This window comes from Carcharhinus amblyrhynchos, chromosome 7, assembly GCF_965287045.1.
Source record: "Carcharhinus amblyrhynchos chromosome 7, sCarAmb.v2.hapA, whole genome shotgun sequence".
NCBI lineage: Eukaryota > Metazoa > Chordata > Chondrichthyes > Carcharhiniformes > Carcharhinidae > Carcharhinus > Carcharhinus amblyrhynchos.
The window spans coordinates 100,290,746-100,312,447 of record NC_137330.1 but is presented as its reverse complement, the minus strand read 5'-3'; the positions used below and the strand labels follow the sequence as shown (position 1 = coordinate 100,312,447).

Sequence of the window (21,702 nt, the reverse complement as noted above, 5' to 3'; positions counted from 1 at the left end):
TCTCCTACAAGCCTGCACATTTTCCACACTTCCTTGAGTGACTACTTCTTTTCAAGCCTGGGAGACAGCCAGTTTGCGGTGGGAAGGGTATAGTTGCCTCCAATGAGGCTTTTCACTCTGGTCGGTGTGTGGATGGAGGATTTGTTCCCTTGCTTGCGATTCCTGCGTTAGTAGATGGGTATTCCAGGTCACTGTCAGGCTGCGGTTTGGCTTCGCCGGTCGGTGGATGTCCAGACCACGCTCCACTGTGAATGGATCAACGGCCTGTAAGTAGGTGATGTGTCTGAGGTCGTGATCGCGGATGAGCCAGTGGCCGGGTTCGTGTGTTAGGGTCCGCTGGAGCTCCAAGGCTGCAAGACTGGTCGTTGGAGACCAGCAGAGTGAAGGTCCCGGTTTCGGCAACTTCCTGGTCTCTGGGAGCCTGCCAAGTGTAGGCTCCGGCTTCTAGTGCATTTTCCTGGTCTCTGGGAGCCAGTATAGTGAAATCCATATCCTTGGGAATGCAGCATCGGCTCCAGGCCACACATGAGTTTCTGTTCCGGGTCAATTTTGAGTTGGGTTTCTCCAAGATCCTAAGGATTGCCAGATCTGTTAGGGATTGAATTAGAGCATTGTTAGGGAGTTTGAAAGAGTTGGAATGAAGTTTTAGCAACATAAAACGGGAGTAAAAGATAGAATTAGAAGATATGTTGGGCACAGCTTGCAAGAATTGGCCTGCTCCGGCACCATTTTGGAAAAGAAGACTTCACTGTATCTTTGCAGTGGCCGATGTTTGCTGTAATTACTTTCCTGAAAAGGGACTGCAACATCTGGAAATGTTACATGAGCAGAATAGCATGAAAGCCAGAAGTTCTTCTAGAAGTGATTCTATGTTTTCCAAGGATGAGCAGTTAAGGAGCCGACCCTTCTCAATATAGAATCATTAGAAATCATGGGATTGACGAGAATATCCACTGCTCCGCTATTTGTTTCAAATCTTAAATAATTGGATTGAATGTAATTATATATAAACCTGAAGTCATGCAGCTTTACTTCATTTTATTTTAATTGATTTGTGTCAGTGCTTTTACAGTAGTTGTAAACCACTGTAAAAAAAATCAAAGCTGAATGCACGAAGCATTTGCGACAAGATGTCACAGATTGCGACATGTGAATGTGATGTATTAGCTATTACAGAAATTGGTTGCATGGTGTCCTGGACTGGGTGCACAATATCCCAGGGCATACAATGTTCCAAAAGAACAAGCCAAAGGGGAAAGGAGATGGGGTGCGTTGCTAATCAAGGGAGGTTTTAGAGCAATGTTGAGTCATGATTTAAAGGCACTGGGTAGTGGTGTAGAATCAATTTGAGTTGAAATCATGAATAGCAGGGGAAGGAAGACAAGAGTGGGAGTACTCTATAAACCCACAAAATGTGGCCTGTCAAGAAGACAGAGCATAAATGGGGAAATATCAAGGGAATGTTCGAAGGGAACTGCAACCATCACAGGAGATTTTGAACTGCACATTTATTGGGCAAACCAAGCCACAAGAGCAGCATAAAAGAAGAATTTGTGGAGAGCATCAAAGATTGCTTCTTAGAGCAGCACATTGTGGAACCTACCCAGGAACGGGCTATTTTAGATTTGGTTTTGTGTAATGAAGAAGGATTACATAAGGGATCTTGTAGTTAAGGATCCCCTAGGGAATGGTCACCATAGTATGATAGAATCCCAGATACAGCTTGAGGGTAAACAGCATAGGTCCGTAAACAATGTCTTCAACTTAAATAAGGACAATTATAAAGATATGAGGGAGGAATTGTCTAAGGCGAACTGGGTAAACAAGGTAAATTAAAGGTCAGTGGATGAGCAGTGGCAGATATTCAAACAACTGGTCCAAAATGTTCAGCAAAAATTTTTCCCATTCAAAAAGAGGGATTTCATGAAAATGAATCCATGGTTAACACAGGAGGTCAAGGATAATGTTAAATTGAAAAGCAGGATATATAAACTAGCAAAAAATAATGGTAGGTCAAAGGACTGGGAAGTTTTTAGGATCTAGCAGCAAAAGACTAAAAATTTCATAACAAGGAAAAAAAATTAACCTTGAGAAAACTTGCATGTAGCATAAGCAATTGTGGCTAAGGTAAATGTGAGACTTTTACTGAATAAAGTGGGTGAATAGGTAACAGCAAAGAAATGGTGGATATGCTAAATATATTTTTGCACCTGTCTTCACCATGGAAGACATTACAGATATCCTTAGGTTATCAAATGGTCTGATTTGGAGCTAAAGGCAGACAAGTCGCCAGGACTCGATGATCTATCTGAGTTTTAATGGAAGTGGCTTCAGAGTTAGTGGATCTATTGGTTGAAATTTTTCGTAACTTGCTAAATTCCGGGAGGGTAGTAGAAAAATGAAAGCCAGCCAATGTGACATCCTTGCTCAAAAAGAGGGGAAGGCAGGGAACTATATAAGCAAGTTAGTTTAACTATTGGCAAGATGCTGGAGTCAGTGATCAAAGAGGAAATAGCTAATCATCTAGCAAAACTAATATAATCAAATCTAGTCAACATAGTTTTGAGAAAAGTTGCTCATATTTGACAAATTTGCTCCAATTCTTTGAGGATGTAATGAGTAGGATAGAGAAAAAGATGATTTCCAAAAGGCATTTGACAAGATTTATTTTTATTTATTCATTTTACAAGGTGTGAGTGGCATTGGCTGGTTTCAGCATTTATTGCCATTCTAATTGCCCCACATTTCAGAGGGTATTTGAGAGTCAACCACATTGCTCTGGGTCTGGTGTCATCTGTAGGCCAAATGGCAGATTTCCTTTCCTGAAGGAGATTAGTGAATCAGATGAGTTTTTATGACAGTCGACAATGGTTTCATGGTCATTATTAGACTTTTAATTTCAGATTTTTACTGAATTCAAATTTCACGATCTGTTATGGTCGCATTCAAACCCGGGTCCCCAGAGCCTTGCCCTGGGTGTCTGGATTCTAGTTTAGTAACAGTGTCACTATACCACTGCCTCCCTTAGGATCAAGGAATAGAAGGCAGTGGGGAAATGGCACAGAAAAGGAGTAGAGACCTGCATAGATTAGCCATGATTGTATTGAATAATAGGGCAGCTTGAAGGGCATGGTGACCTACTCCTGCTTCTATTTCTTATGTTCTCAGTTTTCTACTCCCATCTGACCAACTTCCAGTTGTGTCCTTAGATAATAGTGCCTTTCCTCCATTAGAACAAAGACTGCATTTCAAAAGCTTGAAAGTTTATTTATTAGTGTCACAAATAGGCTTACATTAACCCTACAATGATGTTTGACTGTAAATATCTTCAACGGGACATCTTCAGGTTGTTTTCCTTCCTAATGTAATTCTAAATATAAGAGATTCCCATGATCCTGTAGTATTTCTGATGCATTATTACATTTTCATTTCTTGTGCAGTGCTGTAATGGAAAATCAATTTTTGTGGTCTACTTAAATGTTCTAATTGCTCTGCACTTTCCTGTTTCCAAGCACCGTGAGATCATTGAACAGTTCAATTAAAGGGCATGTCATCCTCAAATGATGACGAGTATTAGCAGGCGTGTGGTGTTTTCTTATGATAATATTCCCTGGAAAATATTAACCAGTTGTCTAAATTGGTATTGCTTTTTTCTCATGTTTGTCTCAAAAAAGTGGTTGAGACACCAAAGACTGCAAACCTTCCAGATACTGATGGAATCATTCAGACAATTGAGCTTTACTTGATTTTTGAAGTTAAGAAATATTTTAGAGGCACAGTCTTAGAAGTCGGAAATTGCTGTTGAGCAAAATAAGCCAGTCATTTTTTCTAAAACGCATTCCACTTGCATACAAGCCATATATGTTAATATCTTCCCTTCCCATAAGCCTTGAAGCTGTTTCATGGCCAAAGCTAAATATCTTATTTGACAACCCGTTGGATGAAAGATGTATTCCTGACTTTCTTTTCCTTGTTTTAATGAGTGCTTCTTGATCTTTGAGTTCTTCACTATTGTAAATCATTTGCAAGGATCATTTTGCCAATTCCCTTCACAATCCTGAGAAGTTCAGTTGGAAACCTTGAAGTCACTCTTGTTCAGAAAGCCTACCTTAGCTTCTTCCTTTTTCCAGACCAATCTATGTTACTTATTTCTAGTCTACCACAGCAGTAGTTTTTTTCCTGTGATCAGTTAGCTGTGGTGTAATGGTTATGTGGTGCAGTGGTTTTCGCTCTGGTGTAATGGTTATGCCCTTCTAACACGGAAACAATCCCCAATTTGAAACTGGGTGGAAACATCAGGAGTCTGGATGCTGCATGTTGATTGGCAAGCAGTATATGGGATTCAAATGGTACTCATTACTGCATTCAGTACATCAGGTACTGGGCTATATCTACATTAAATCGGGAAGCGAGAAGCATCAAAAGCAGAAGTCCAGAAACACCATGCCAAATGATGAGGGCTGCCAGGTTCTAGTCATGTGCTGAAATCCGAATTAAAGTAACTGTGTCAGCACTGTCTCATACGCGTGCAGCCTGGAAAAGATTAGAGGTTTAGATTGTTATCTGTAGAATAGTGCAGAACTGACTTTGGTCTAAGTTCCTGACTCTGGAGAGTGAGCTAGGCCTGTTCAGCAAAAGTTGGTGAAAAGCATTCTAAAATATAATGCACAGGGTTAGTGCAGGTTTTTCTTTTTTAAAAAAGGTTATTTTTAATGTGCTTATTCATTTAATTGGTGATTAGAAAGTACCTGGGACATTTTGAGGAGAACTTTTATATAGCACTTGTAACTTCAAAAAGAAATAAGCCAATGCATAGGCAAAAATACAGATGTTAAGCCGAAGAAGGAGATATTAGGGAGCAAATGTTTGGTTGAAGAGGCATTGAGGGAACGTTGATGGGTTTCAGGAGGGAAATGCAGACGGAAAAAATGACTTGCAGTTATAGAGCACTTTTGCTGAAATTCACTGTCACTGTAGTAGTTTTTAAATGTTGTAGTGTAGGAAACCCAATAATCAATTTATTCATAATGTAATCCCACTAATCCCAATTTGATAATTACCAGATAATCTGGTTCAGTGGTTATTTAATGAGATATAAATGTTGATCAGGGCACCAGGAGTAATTCCATGTTTACTGTTTGGAATAGAGCAGAGATGGTTGATGGCTTAACATCTGACTTTTAGTGTAGCATTCCCACAGCTCTGGAGCACTTCTTAAACTTTGTGATCTTGTCTCTTAAGTGAGACTTCTAACTCAGAGGCACAGCTGGCAATGATGGGATGAATGAGGTGGGGAAGGGGGCAGAGTCAGAGCAAAGGAGTTTGGAGAGATTTTGTAGTGCTGAAGGAGGTTACAGAGAAGGGAAGAGGCTATGAGGATGAAAATTTCAAATTTGAAATGTTGAACCAGGACCCAGTGTCGATCAGCAAAGGCAGATGCAATTGGTGAAAAATGGCAGCAGTATTATGAGCACAATTTATTGAAAGTGCAAGATGGAAGGTTGGCTTTGGGATTATTGGAGTAGTTGAGTCTGAAGGTAAAAATGCATGGATACAGATTTCAGCAGCACATGGGTTGCGGTAGAGTTGAGGGTAGGCAATATTATGGAGATGCAAATAAATGGCATTACAACTGATATTAGGTCAGTAGTTTCACTTTGTGCTTAATAGGATCCAGAGTTGCTAACAGTCTTTCTGTTTGAGACCGTTCTTTTCCGTGTTACGATATGAGTCATTTGTACTGCTCCTTTGGGTATATAAATATGATACTGTGTTAAAATACAATGCTGAATTATCCTGCAGTGTGAGCTCTAGAAATATAGAATAATATCCCTACAGTGCACAAAGAGGCCATTCGGCCCATTGAGCCTGCACCTACCACAATCCCACTCAGGTCCTATTCCCATAACGCCACATATTTGCCCCGCTAATCCCCATTGACACGAAGGGAAAATTTAGCATGACCAATCAACCTAACCTGCACATCTTTGGACTGTGGGAGGAAACCGGAACACCCGGAGAAAACCCATGCAGACATGGGGAGAACATACAAACTCCACACAGACAGTGACTCGAGGCCAGAATTGAACTTGGGTTGCTCTGAGGCATCAATGTTTGCTACTGTGCCGCCCCATCAATGCAGTGATGTTGATATACTTTTACTGCCAGGTTACTGCTGACAAAGTAATGTGGTAATTACTGCTACTCTGCATTGTCCCTTAATTAAACACAGCTCTAACAAAATAAAGTAAATGAACAAAACATTAATTAAAGCAAGTAACTGAGGGCCAGATCTCATTTGAGTAAGCATATTTTTAATTTCTGAAATGATAAAATATGTCATTAAATGTTGAAAGTAGTGTTTAATCCCTTTTATGTCTTATAAAGATACATGTTTACAGTTAACATATTATTCAGTTAAGCATTTTAAGCATGAAACACTTTATTGTAGGATTTTATGCCTTATTAAGATGAAGGTTAATGTCAGGTGCTTTTTAAAATAAAATTCCAGTTTGAATTGTATTATATGACTCAGGAATTGAAGTTGTAATATTTGGAGTAATTTTATTGATATTGTACAATAAACAACATTTTCAACAAAGTTACAGCAGGTAAGATGCTCTTTACATGTATGTACCAAAGCGATAAGACCAAAAAGATGATTAGGGCATTGTCTCCCAAAATATTCAACTGTTACAAACAGCTTTTCTAACAACTATATTAGTCTGGTTAAGAACAAAGAAATGGGCAGCACAGTGGTTAGCACTGCTGCCTTACAGTGCCAGGGTCCCAGGTTCAATTCCGGCCTCGGGTCACTTTCTGTGTGGAGTTCGTACATTCTCCCTGTGTCTGTGTGTGTTTGCTCCAGGTGCTCCGGTTTTCTCCCACAATCCAAAAATGGGTTAGGCTGATTGGGAACGCTAAATTGACCCTAGTGTCAGGGGGATTAGCAGGGTAAATGCTTGGGGTTACGGGATTAGGGATTGGGTCGCTTTGTGTTCGGTCTAGACCCAATGGGCTGAATGACCTCCTTCTATATTATAGAGACCCTGAGTGATGTTTGTCAGACTGGGCAGTGGTAGATAGTGATCACCCTCATGTCAGGAAGTATAATTGGGCTAATTACTTTCCTCAATCTATGTATGTGAATGACTTGGACTTGTGTCCTTTATACTCACTATCAAAATCTGCACACAATTTGGAAGCATGTTTATTGTGAAGGGTGAGTTCACAGGACATGGTCAGGTTATAGAACTGTGCTGGAAAGTGCTGGAAAATCTCGTCTGACAACATCTATGGAGCAAGAATAGAGCCAACATTTCAGATGACCCTTCTTCACAGCTCAAGCACCTGCAGTAGCTTGCTTTTATACTATGGTCAGGTTATACACTGGATTAATAAATATTGGATCAGATTTAATGCTGTGAAATGGTGTTCCTTTGAAGAGGAGGGAAAGGAGATTAAATGCACCTGATAAAAGAAACAAAATCTTTCATTTATATGTAGGCATGTTTATAATCGAGCGCATAGAAATAGAAAAAAAAGATATACATAATTCAGGAATAGTGTTGAAGTTGCTAAATATTTAAGTTGAAAGTGACTTAATTGGTTAGACATGTTGAGCTTCTATTACAACAATGTAAAAGTCGCAATCAACAAAGCCAATAAAATGTTGAATCACATAATCAAAATAGTAGAAAATGGCAGAGAAAGTCATGTACAAAGCTGTCATTAAACCACACCTTAATTACCTTGTACGGTTTTACTCGCTGAGCTATTCTGATGCTGGAGGCAGTGCAGTGAAGGACCAAAACGTTTGTCAGCAGCATGAAGCGAGACTGCAGAAACTCATACTCATGAGCATGGAAAGGACAGTTATGAGAGTTGATTTTACTGAAATATGTAAGTTCAATAATTTTAAATATTACTTTAAACTGGTGCACGGTAAATGTAGGGCCGGTAACAAGAGATTCCTCAAAGTCACCAATATATGAAATAGAATTCTGGATAGAACAGTACATTTGCATATATGTTAACAGTATATTGCATATACATTAGCTACTTGCCACATATGGCAACTGGGAATCCAGAAGTGCATACATGCATTTCTGATTAGCAAATAAAAAATGAATAACAGACAGTAATTCTGCATGTAATCTCATACACAGTATGTACATTGGCATGGCATTTGCAGATGTACTTCAACCCCATTTTTTCCTTGTTAAATGCTTTGCATCCTAAGTTACTGATTGGTGGCTGATGTTTAAGTAAATGCACTCATGATGTACAATTACCTATACTGTGTGCGTACATGACTAAAACATTTTTTTATCTGATGCTCCCCTTATTCCAACAGACTGAACTAACAAGCTGACACAGTTCAGCTCTCAACTTTAAAAGACTGAGAAACAAAAATCAGTAAAAGCAGAGGGCAATGTAATAATGCTGAAAAAAACATGAGGAACTGGGTTTTATAAAAGAGGTGAATAGAAAAACGAGGAGGTAGTGATAAATCTACAGCTCAATGATTAGAAAATTGTGTCCAGTTTCGAACAGCTTCTCTTAGGGAGGAAGTCAAAGTGGGGGTGCATAAGTGATTTCTTAGAATGGCCTTAGTTTGAATGCCTTTGATTAGGAGGAGAGGCTGGACAGACTAGGATTTTTTTTTAACTAAAACAAGGATTAAGTGGATACTGGATGAGAATTGCACAAAATCATGATGTTTTAATTAAGTAAATGGGAATAAATATTTATTGTGATTGGTGAGTTGATAAATAGAGCATATAAATTAAAGATCACCACCAAAAGAATGAAAGGAATGAATAGGAAAATGTTTTCTTATGCGGAAGGTCATTAAAACGTGAAAGTGATGGAAGTATAATACATAATAGTTTTTAGAAGATCCCAGTGTGTTCACAAAGGCCAGAAAAATCTTTAGGATGTGGGGAAAGATGAGGGAAATGGAGCTAGGTGAATTCCTCATTGTAGTTTGAGATTTATTTGTATGGAAGCTACCTTTCACGGCCACTACAACCATCTCCTACGTGGTGCTTATATTGTTTACCTATTGTATTTGGTTCGTAAAGGAAAGCCTGATGCAGAACTGTAGCTATTTAACTAAGCCATCACAATTTAGTGAGAACCACTCCTTACTATATTCTTTTAACAGATCATTGGATATTGGCTAAGGGACACCTTGCCTTTTTTTCCTCTTCTGTAATCAGGTTCTGCAATTAGCCTTAGTTCATATGTGTCCCAAGAGTAGCTTACTAAGTAGCAACCATTGATCAAACCTGGATCTTCTAAGCCTTTATGCCTCTGCTGCACCATAAAAGAAACCTCTACATTCTACATAATTGATCCTGTTTCTTTAAATGGAGAAAAAATAGAGGAGCATAGTCCTTTTGATATGAGTTCAGCATTGCTGATGTGATGTTAGTGCAGTAACCAAACATTTAAAACTAAAAGGAAGAAATCCCACAAAATACAAAACATTTCAGTGTTTCAAAAGAGGGTGTTAAGTTTTGGGGGCATTTATTTCACAGAATCACAAAATTGTTACAGCACAGGAGGCCATTTGGCCCATCATGTCTGCACTGTCTCTTCAAATGAGCATCACTTTTTCCCATAACTCTGCACATTGTAAATGGTACTTTTTATTTCATTTTTCCAGTATTTGCACTTTTTCATTGTCCTGCGTATACTTCTCTTCCAAAATATGATGAAGCTACGATCCTAAATATTCTGCTTTTATTCTGCAGTTACCATTGCCAAATGATGTTCTTTACAATCATCGTCACCTTATAAGTCTCGAAAGTTGTGGCATTTTTAGTTTCTATGTCATAACGACATTTATTTTGGGTCAGTTCCTCTTGGGTTTGATGAATGAAGGAAGGCAACTCTAGTTTCAAAATTTGCCAACCCGCAACAGTAATCAGCAGCTTGGGAGCACTTCGTAATATTTGTGCTAATGTAGCATTTAGAGACACATAGGATTACATAATTAATCTTGCAGCTGTACAACCACAGAGCTATCCAAGAATGTCACTAGCCTATTAAAGGAAATAAATTCTGTTTAAAAGGTAACATTCCCTCTTCATAGCTGATTTCAGTGGTTAAGTGGTTTGTCTAGACTAGCTTCTATTAGCATTTAAAGCTGTAACAGTTTAGTTCTTTTTAGCTTTCATTCTGAATTAAAGCAGCATTGACCATTCTACTCTTTTACAGAATTCTGCAGGAGGTGGAAAGGCGCAATATGATGTGAATAGCTAGACTGCTGACTTCCTTTATGACTTTTAAAATTTGCCTTTTTGACCAAGCCTTTGACCATATGGTTTACATTGCTTATGTGGCTTGGTGTCTAATTTTGCTTTTTAATACTCCATTGAAATGCCTTGAAATGTTTTATGTTAGAGGTGCTATATAAATTAGTTTTCCTTTGGCAGTCCAAACCACAATTCTAGCCTAGCACTACCCATCCCCAGGTGTAATTAAATTCTTCATTTCTGCCTTTTCACCAGCCACTGCATTCAAGCATACCACCACCAAAACTAAAATGTAATGCATTTCAGTCTTCTCAAAGTGTATTGGAGTGAACATAAGAACATAAGAAATAGGAGCAGGAGTAGGCCATCTAGCCCTTCGAGCCTGCCCCGCCATTCAATAAGATCATGGCTGATCTGTCGTGGCTCAGTTCCACTTTCCTGCCCTCTCCCCATAACCCTTAATCCCTTCTCTTATCAAAAACCCATCAACCCGCTTCTTAAAAATATTTAGCGAGGCAGCCTCCACCACTTCAACGGGCAGAGAATTCCAGAGATTCACCACCCTTTGAGTGAAGAAGTTCCTCCTCAACTCCGTTCTAAACCGCCTCCCCTTTATCTTGAGGCTGTGCCCCCTAGTCCTACTGTCTTTTTTGAGCGGGAAGAGTCTCTCCACCTCTATCCTATCCATCCCATTCATCATCTTATACGTCTCAATGAGATCTCCCCTCATTCTTCTAAACTCTAACGAGTACAAGCCTAGTTTATTCAGCCTCTCCTCATAGCTCAATCCCCTCAACTCCGGTATCAGCCTAGTAAACCTCCTCTGCACTCCCTCCAGGGCCAAAATATCCTTGCGCAGGTGCGGCGCCCAAAACTGCACACAGTACTCCAGCTGCGGCCTCACCAATGCCCTATACAGCTGCAGCAAGACCTCCCTACTTTTATATTCAATCCCCCTCGCTATGAAGTGATATTGCATTATATACTAGTATTGATACCGATATCAGTACGGCTATATGGTAGCAGGAAATTATTTATTTGGATGCATATGGATTATTCCTTAATTTATCACTAATGTTATTGACTGAAGCATTGGAAATTGAAAACAAAATTGACTACAGCATTTTGACTGAAATGTATTTGTGCTCTGTTTTCAGGAGGGATGTTGGAAAACAAGCAGAATTGTTTTGATGACTTTCAGTGTGCTGCTGAAGTTCTCATCAAAAAGGGCTACACTACTTCAAAGAAACTGACCATTAATGGAGGCTCCAATGGTGGTCTGTTAGTCGGTATGTTGATGTGTTTTTTTTCTGTGTGTAAACATATTGGTTTGTAATCATATACATTGGCAATTAAAGATTTTTCATGGGTTAATTTGCTACTTTAGTACAAGCAATGCAGTGAGATCCCTGCAATTTGAGGAGTATGGGTGGAAGAAGTAACAGTACTAATCTTGTCCTTTTGATTTTTGTCGGTTAGTGCCTTACAACCTTTTTTGGTGAAATGTTTTATGACTGCTCAATTCATCAGAATATCCATAAAATAATTGAATTAGGACCTTTTTCCTCCAAATAATTGAACTACCCGTGATGTGCAATTACAGTACATGAAAACCTTCTGAACTTTAACCTTCTGAACTGAGAAAAGGTGTCACCTTAAAAGCATTGACTTGTGATCGTGTGACGACTGCTACCCAACTTGCTGAATGACTCCAGCAGTTTGTTTTACCTTTAACTCACAAAATCCTGGTTATATAATTTTACTGTTAAGTTTTTTCAAGTGTTATTCTTTTGATTGAATCGTAATGGTTTCTCAGACTAATTTGAATTTGAAGGTATATTTTAAATTACTTCGAAATATCTTGTTTTGACTCACCTAGAGCCATCCAATAACATAATTACAAAATCATATAAGCAAATTTAACTTTTCTTCAATATAAAGCTGACTTCACAGGCCAGAGGCAATGGAAGTCATTATTATTGAGTACTCCTCTCCTGTATGTTATGGGAAGGCAATGGCCTAGTGCTATTATTGCTAGACGATTAATCCAGAAACTCAGCTAGTATTCTGGGGACCTGGGTTTAAATCCTGCCACGGCAAATGATAGAATTTGAATTCAATTTAAAAAATCTGGAATTAAGAATCTACTAATGACCATGAAACCATTGTTGATTGTCAGGAAAACCCATCTGGTTTATTAATGTCCTTTGGGGAAGGAAATCTGCCATCCTTACCTGGTCTGGCCCACATGTGACTCCAGGTCCACAGCAATGTGGTTGACTCTCAGCTGCCCTTGGGCAACTAGGAATGGGCAATAATGCTGGCCAACCAGCAAAACCCAAATCCAGTGAATTAAAAGAAATGGCAAGCTTGAAGCCAGAGAAAGTTTTTTTTTAAATTGTGTTTGTACTTTATTTAACAAAGAAAATTACAGCACAGGAACAGGCCTTTTGCCCTCCACCACCCCAAGCCTGCACTGACCATACTGCCCAACTGAACTAAAACCTCCTACCCTTCTGGGGACCACATCCCTCTATTCCCATCCTATTCATGTATTTCTCAAGATGCCCCTTAAAAGTCACTACCTTATCTACTTCCAGTACCTCCCTCGGCAATGAGTTCCAGGCATCTATTATTCTCTGTGTAAAAAATCTGCCTTGTACATCTCCTTAAACCTGTGCCCCCCTAGTAATTGACTCTTTCACCCTGGGAAAAAGCTTCTGACTATCCTCTCTGTCTATGCCTCTCATAATCTTGTAGACTTCTATCAGGTCACCCCTCAACCTCCATCGTTCCAGTGAGAACAAACCAAGTTTCTCCAACTTTTCATAGCTAATGTCCTGCATATCAGGCGACATACTTTTCTGTAGCCACTCCAAAGCTTCCACATCCTTCTGGTAGTGTGGCGACCAGAATTGAACACTATTCTAAGTGCGGCCTAACTAGGGTTCTATAAAGCCGCAACATGACCTGCTAATTTTTTAAACTCAATGCCCCAACTAATGAAGGCAAACATGCCGTATGCTTTTGCATATCAATATTCTTAAGGGTTCTGCATTTACTGTCTATTTCCTATCTGTATTAGACCTTCCAAAATTCATTACTTCATTAAACTCCGTCTGCCATCTCTCTGCCCAAGTCTCCAATTGATCTGTATAATGCTATATCCTTTGATGGTCCTCATTGCTATCTGCAAATCTACCAACCTTTGTGTCATTTGCAAAACAGTTACATTTTCCTTGAAATCATTTATATATATTGCAAACAGCAAAGGTCTTAGCATTGATCCCTGAGGAACGCCCTCCATTCAGAAATGCACCCTTCCACTGCTAGCCTCTGTCTTTGAAGACAGAAGCAAAACTGTTCCCTCCCTGTTGGCAAACATGTCAGCGGTCACGGGCCTTCGATCTCTGATCTTCGGGTAAGCATTCTCCAAGGCGGCCTTCACGACACACGACAGCTCAGAGTCGCTGAGCAGAGACTGATAGCCAAGTTCCGCACACATGAGGACAGCCTCAATCAGGATCAGGGGTTCATGTCGCACTATCTGTAACCCTCATGACTTGCCTGGCTTGTAAAATCTCACTTACTGTCCTGTCTGGAGACAATACACATCTTTTTAACCTATGCTAATGCTATCTCCACTCACATTGTCTGTACCTTTAAGACTTGAATAGCAGGTTAGCTGCAAAGACTTGCATTCTAATCAGTATTCTGTAAACTGTGTGTGTCTTTATATGCCTTTCGCTGGTCAGAACCTTCCACACACCTGACGAAGGAACACCATTTCCGAAAGCTTGTGGGTTTACTATCAAATAAACTGGTTGGACTGAAACCTGGTGTTGTGAGACATCTTACTGTGTTCTTTGACTGAGCCAGTTTTGTATCCCCCTTGCCAGCTCTGATCCCATGCGACTTCATCTTCTGCACCAGTCTGCCATGAGGGACCTTGTCAACGGCCTTATTGAAGTCCATGTAGACAACATCCACTGCCCAACTCTCATCAATCATCTTCATCACTTCCTCAAAAAACCTTCTATTATAAAATCTACAATGTAAAACCAAAGATTGGGGATGCTTGATTACCTGGCAATTTATATTTTCAGAGAAAAGATTGTCACATTATGTCAAGTAAGGGAGGTTCTGTTTACCATCTGGCATCTTAACTGTGTGATTGAAACTAGTATTCTAATGCATTGAACAGAACAATATTTTATACTCGCCACGTTTTATGGAGCTTTTTAGCTCTGCATCTATATCATATAACTCCATCATTGCTGATAAGGGGAGCCAGTGGTTTTGTGATATTGTCACTGGACTAGTAATTCAGAGACCCAGGGCGATGCTCTGGGGACCCTGGTATGATGATGAAATTTGTATTCAATAAAAATCTGGAATTAGAAGTCTAATGATGACCATGAAACCATTGTCAATTGTCATAAAAACTCATCTGGTTCAATAATGTTCTTTAGGGAAGAGAATCTTACGTCCTTACCTGGTCTGAATGTCATGTGACTCCAGACCCACAGCAATGTGGTTGACTCAAATACTTTCATGGGCAAAAGATGCTGGCACAGCCATGACACCCACAGTCCATGAACGAATAAAAAAAAAGTAAAACGATAAAAAATACTACAAATGTTTTACAGGTCATTTATTTTTCATTTAAAAAGATAACAGCACCACTGTTGAGCCCAATGTTATGATATTCACTGTGCAGAAGCCCTGAAAATGCAACAGTGTCCCACATTAACATACAAATTGGGAGAAGGCCATTAGGCCCTTGAAACTGCTCGGTCATTGGGTAAGATCGTGGCTGGCCTGATTATACTATAACTTTTGACTGCCTTATCAAATCAAGAATCTACTCAACTCCACCTTGGAAATATTCAATGATTTTGCCTCCACTGTTCTCTAGGGTACAGAATTGCACATACTAACAATCCTCAGAGAAAACATTTCTCCTTCCATCTGTCTTAAATGGGACACCCTTTATTTTTAAACTTTGTGCCATGGTCCTGGTCTCTCCTTTCAATATCCACCCTGTCAAGTCCCCTCTGGATTTTTTTTAATGTGTCAGTAAGATTACCACTCATTCATAAGTTAGTACGCAGTATTCCATGTGTGATCTCATCAATACCCTATACAATAGCAAACACCCTACTTTTATATTCCATTCCCCTGGCAATGAATGATAAGATGCCATTTGCCTTCCTAACCACTAGCTGTATTTGCATATAAACGTTTTCTGATTCATGTGCCAAGACACCGAGATCCCTCTGTATTTGTGTAATGCAATCTTCCTCTTTTCAAAAATAAGCTGCTTTTCTATTCTTCCTGCCAAAAAGGACATGGTCCCATCTTCCCACATCATACTCCACTTGCCAGCTGTTTGCCCACTCGCTTCCCATTGCAAACTCCAGAAGGGAATTTTCAGCCTTTCCAGTCAACACAATTTTCCAGCCAACACAATTTTCCAGCCATTCAAAATAGTTTTTGGCGGTACCAGAAGTTCCTGCCAGTAGCCAATGGCATCTGCCACAGGAAAGCCATGGCAGAGGGGCTGGAAAATTCCAGCCTTTGTTTCCTCTTCACAACTTATTCTCCTATCTATCTTTGTGTCAAAGCAAATTTGACAAATATAGATTCAGTCTCGTCATTCAGATTGTTGCTGTGCATTGTAAATAGTTGAATCTCCAATCTTGATCCTTGTGGCACTCCACTAGTTACAGCTTGCCAGTACAATAATGACCCATTTTTATGCTTCCTGTTAGCAAATCAATGTTCTATATGTTACTCCCCACACCGTGAGCTCTTAATTTGTCTTTTCATTTTTGATGCAGCACTTTATCAAATGCCATTTGGAAATCCATGTACATCACATTTATGGGTTCCCTTTCATCCGTGCTGCTTGTTACACCCTCAAAGAACTCTAATAAATTAGTCAAACACAATTTTTCTTTCACAGAACTATGTTCACTCTATCTGATTGCATTATGATTTTCTAAGTGCCCTGCCACAAATTCTTTAATCATAGATTTTAGCATTTTCCCTGTTACAGATGTTATGTTAATTGGCCTGTAGTTTCCTGCTTTCTGTCTTCCTCCTATTTTGAAAAGGTATAAACATTTGCTTTTTTCTAATTGGAAGAATTTATCCAGAATCTTGCGAAATTTGGAAAATTAAAACCAATGCATCTATTTTCTCTGCGACTACAACTTCTGAGCACCAATGCTATCAAGTCCTAGGTACTTGTCAGCCGATGAACTTTCCTAATGTAAACACCAGGTACCCTTGAAAAACAAGGCTGTCATTGCAGAAGATTATATTTAGCGATTAGATGATCACTTTGAAGCCATATGGACGAAAAGGGATTGGTTTAGGTTAGTGGGTCATTGTTTTGTAACTGGTCGGCGCAACATCGTGGGCCGAAGGGCCTGTTCTGTGCTGTAATGTTCTATGTTCTATATTTTTTGGTGATCTGATTTATTATTGTAACACATTTCCAGTATCTAATTTTGAAATTGTCCTTAAATACTGGTTTAGCTTTGTCAGTGTGTGATATAATCATGTGATCACGTGATATAATCAGCAGTCTAACTTAGAATGCAATGAAAACCTGATGATCACAATAGCCCAATGTTATGTTAAACCTTACCCAAGTTAATAGACAGTTAATACTAATCTGTACTTGTGTAGAAAAACAGAATTCTGTTATGCTACATAATATGAAAGACTGTTTTTTACAAATAGAGATTTAGCCAGCCCAAGAATTTTAAGTTCAATAAAATTTCAGTTCTTACCGCCTGTAGAAACAAAATTCAAACTGCTTGTACATCCAGAGGTCTATGAGACATCTCCAGTCAGTTACCATAGTAATGTTATTTGGTTCTATTCTTTCTTTACTTCAGAAATTCTGGTGTCTCTCTATTAAATTTGTTTAAGCATGTAGCCAGTGTTGGGAAGGCCACATCTGTTATCTATGCGAATGACCTTGGGTTGGTAGCACAAGGCTGGCTTTTTGATTTGCAAGAAGATCTACCACTGCCGTCATATCTGGGTAACTAGAGATGAGCAAAAAGAACAGAGAATGAAAGCTGTAGATGAATTTGTTATCACTGGTCTAACTTCCATAAGTTAATTTTGACTATTGTTAAGTATCTCAATCTCACCTTTTTATAGCGGCTTGCGTGAATCAGCGACCTGACCTCTTTGGCTGTGCAGTAGTGCAAGTTGGAGTCATGGACATGCTTAAATTCCACAAATTTACCATTGGACATGCCTGGACCACTGACTTTGGCTGTTCAGACTGCAAGGAGCAGTTTGAATACTTAATCAAGTAAGTTGCATATTGAAACTTTCCAAAAGATGTTCCTATGCTCGTCAAGTTGCAAACTGAGCTATGTAGAACAGGAACTTCACAAGCCAATCCATAGCCAGAAAGGCTGTTGATCTAATATATCCTGAATTTGGAAAGGGAGAATAACTTTCCTGTTGCTAATTGATAGCCTGCATCTCTTGCCATAAACATAGATGTGTGAATCTTCAGTGTGAACAAGATCAGTTCTCTTCCAGTTGAAAAAATGGCTATTGAAAGATCTTTATGCTTTTAGTTTTTTTTTATATATGTTTGGGAGCTATGAGAAATGCTCCATAATAGATTGTGAGGAAGAGAAAAACCAGTCTTGCCAGCATATAGGGCATATAACACACGTATCTCTAATCCTAAAGAGATGCATCACAGGCTTGAAAATCAAAAATGATTTGAAGAACAAACAAATATTTTGAAATAAAAGAAACAAGTTAATAACACAATATAATATTATTGCTGCAGGCTGAAATCAAGATACAACGTCTTTTAATATTCCATCCTCAAGACAAATTTAAAATGTCAGCATTGAACACAATGCTTCTTGACGCTAGGTCAAATCATTACCCTTTTCAGCAGGGCTTTAGTGAAATTCAACTTGGGTAACTGTGCTTCCTCTTTCCCAGAATTTATCCCAGGACCTTCATGCCCTTGGGATTATATCAGACTTCTGCCTCTCAAAACGCATGTTAATCTGTCCAATCTAAATATTTTCTGTAGCTGGATCAAAATGATAATGCACGAGAGGGAAGAAATTCCCTCCAAGATGTGCAGGTTTGGTGAATTGGCCTGCTAATTTGGTTGCATGGATTGGCCATGGTCCAAGGTAGAGGGACAGCACATTGGCACAATGGTTAGCACTGTTGCCCTACAGTGCCAGGGACCTGGGTTCAATTTCTGGCTTGGTTTACTGTCTGTGTGGAGCCTGCAAATTCTTCCCGTGTCTGCATGGGTTTCCTCTGGGGGCTCTGGTTTCCTCCCACAGTCCGAAAGGTGTGCTGGTTAGGTACATTAGCTGTGCTAACTTCTCCCTCTGTGTACCTGAACAGGTGCCAGAGTGTGGAGACTAGGAGACTTTCACAGTAACTTCATTGCTGTATTAATGTAAGCCTACATGTGACACTAATAAATAAACTTATCTTAAAATTTAAACTTAGATGCGCGAGAATCAGGCTGGTTGGAGGAGGGGGGTTTCCTCTTGCACAAAAAACTGCATCTATTAAATGCCTATCAAATTTGAGTTGTTGATTCCAAACGTCGTGACTGGAATGGAATAGTTTCCTGTCCCAAAAATAGATCTGATATAAGTTATTCATGATGTGAAAGTGACTGTAAATATATTATTTATGATGATTTTTATTTATCCATAAAATAGTTATGGATTATTTTCAATTCATAAGTAGGAATTACTTTTATAGATGTATCATTGACATTTCTGAAAATGCCATTGATCCTAAGTTCTTAAGTTGCAACTAGTTTAAAGAGCAATATTTAATACTGTAAATGATATGATGTATGTAAATTTTCTCAGCATACTGTCACACGAGTTTTCTAAATTATTGATTGTTTAAATTGTGTATCTCAATACAATTATAAAACTGAGTTCTAAACTCGAATAATTTTTGGGAACTATGAAGTGTTCCATTTCATACACTTGCCTTGCTTTTGAATGTCTGTTATGCATAAATATTGATTGCTATATTTGCATCTCTCTTTTTAGATACTCCCCACTTCATAATATTAAACTGCCAGATGATGGCATTCAGTATCCTGCAATGTTGTTGATGACCGCGGACCATGATGATCGCGTAGTTCCTCTCCACTCTATGAAATTCATAGCTACTCTGCAGCATGTTGTTGGCCAGAGCCCAAATCAGAAAAATCCATTGTTTATCTATGTCGATACTAAGGCTGGGCATGGTGCGGGAAAACCAACTGCTAAAGTAATTCAGGAGGTCACTGATATGTATGCCTTCATTGCAGAAACATTGCATCTTGAATGGGTCAATTGAAACAGGCTTTGTAATATGTGCAAAGAATTGGTATTGAGTAGTTTCAAATATCTAAATATTTAGAATACATACTAGGCATTTAAGAATGGGGCTATCGTAAAATGAAATGTTCCTTGGGAAGGCCATTTGACATTGATGGGTATTTTCAGACCTTTATAGAGTGAATGGTGCAAAAGATAAGAGGTTAAATAAAAGTAGTTAACATTTAGCAGCTATGTGCAACGTTTTGAGAAATAAAGGAAACTCGGATTCCAGTGGTTATTTACTCCCATGAACAGAATTCCTCATTGTTTATAGTGAGGTCCATTTTGTGTTTGCGCAGTTTTAATTCATGTGAAATATTGTTATAATTGGCCATCCCTGACATTGGATTTTTTTCACTTGCCAAGAAACTAATGAGAATGGGCTTAAACACAAATAGATTTTTCAAATAAACGGTTACAGTGATTGTCCATCTAAATATTTGTTTTTTATTTACAAATTCTGGCAGGCATAGAAATATTTCATGTACTGTGGGGGCTTACTTTGCATTCAACACAATTGAGACGTATCTGACATTTCCCCTTCCTTTTGGTCACCAGTCACTCACCTGCAGATACTTTAGTTAGAACGTTAACAATTATTTCATAACTGAATGAAATGAATAATGCTACAAGATTTTCCAGATGTAAATGATAGCCTTCCATAACTGTTGGCAGTTATTTAATGACTTTCCAGAAAAGTCCTTCCTACTAGATGAGAATATATTGGTTCCCATGTGCTTGGTTACATATGCCATTCAAAAGCATAAAAATTCAGGGACACCGTAAACAATACGTTTGTACTGCTGTGATCTAATCTTAAAAATTCACATGTTTCTGTGTTCTGATAGTTGTTTGTGTACTGTGTATTAAAGAAAGCCCAGTTCGACACATCTTCGATTTTTAAAAGCTCCTACTATTTTTCCCGGTAATGTGCAATTTCACCAGGTGGTAGGAAGAAGTTTAAGATTTTGTCCTAATACATTGGACACATTTGGTAAATCATACGTCATGACCCAATAGAATTAAGTTATACTAATACTGAATTTGATTTTCTTTTTGAGTGTAAGTAATGTAAAGAATAGAGCATAGGTTTATGAATTATTTTTCTTACCTAGGTCTCTAATGGATGTCACAAAATAAGCTGCAAAATATAATGTCATTTTAAGGTCAGTTCAGTCCAGAATTTCGGTGCATTTCAATTGCATTTGACTGTTAAACTCAGTAATGTTTACCTCAAATCCTAATTGAAAAAGACATGAGTAACTAATTCAGGTTCACACATTCTTATGCTGAATCAATGTATCAGAGTTTCAGTACCTTAAAAAATAAAAAGCAATTTGCCATACATTCCTGCTTATTTGAATTTATTATTTTTCTTAATTGTGCTATCATTTAATTTCACAGTATCTATACTTGGAGTAAACCTAGCTCTGTGAAAACAACAGTCATTTCATCTCTTTCTCCACATGCCCCCTCATCCTAACTTGTAAATTGTAGTTCCACGGGTGTTAAAAGTCTGCGGACACATACCAACCGACTCAAGAACAACTTCAATGGACCTACCTCACATTAAGTTGATCTTTCTCTATACCCTAGCTATGACTAACACTGCATTCTACACTCTTTGCTTTCCTTCTCTATGTACGGTATGCTTTGTCTGTATGTTGTGCATGAAACAATACTTTTCATTGTATACATGTGACAATAATAAATCAAATCAAAAGCTATAATCCATTAAGAAGATTTGTTTCACATTTTTCAGTACTAGTCATTAGTTCACTCTACCTGATCAAATACATAGTATACCATAATGACTATCACCCGGCTCTGAAATCCATCATTATGAAGTGCTTCAAAAGGTTTGTCATCAACTCCAGTTTCCCACTTTGCCTGGATCCACAACTGTTCACCTATCACCACAACATGTCTGCAGCAGACACCATTTCCCTGGCCCTACACTCAACCCTGGAGCATATGGATAACAAGGGCATGTAGGTCAGACTCCTATTTATTGACCACTGGTGTCAGTACCT

The 21,702-nt window shown here is 38.7% G+C and overlaps 1 protein-coding gene across 1 annotated transcript in view; it reads left to right on the top strand.

The window, feature by feature from the left end:
• LOC145345154 (prolyl endopeptidase-like) overlaps positions 1-21,014 on the top strand; it is a 143,409-nt gene extending 122,395 nt beyond the window's left edge. The window contains exons 13-15 of the mRNA XM_080192824.1: positions 11,423-11,554; positions 17,448-17,604; positions 19,355-21,014. Coding sequence (XP_080048950.1) covers positions 11,423-11,554; positions 17,448-17,604; positions 19,355-19,646 — 581 coding nt within the window. The 3' untranslated portion in view covers positions 19,647-21,014. The remainder of the gene's footprint in view (positions 1-11,422; positions 11,555-17,447; positions 17,605-19,354) is intronic.
• Positions 21,015-21,702: the final 688 nt, after the last annotated feature.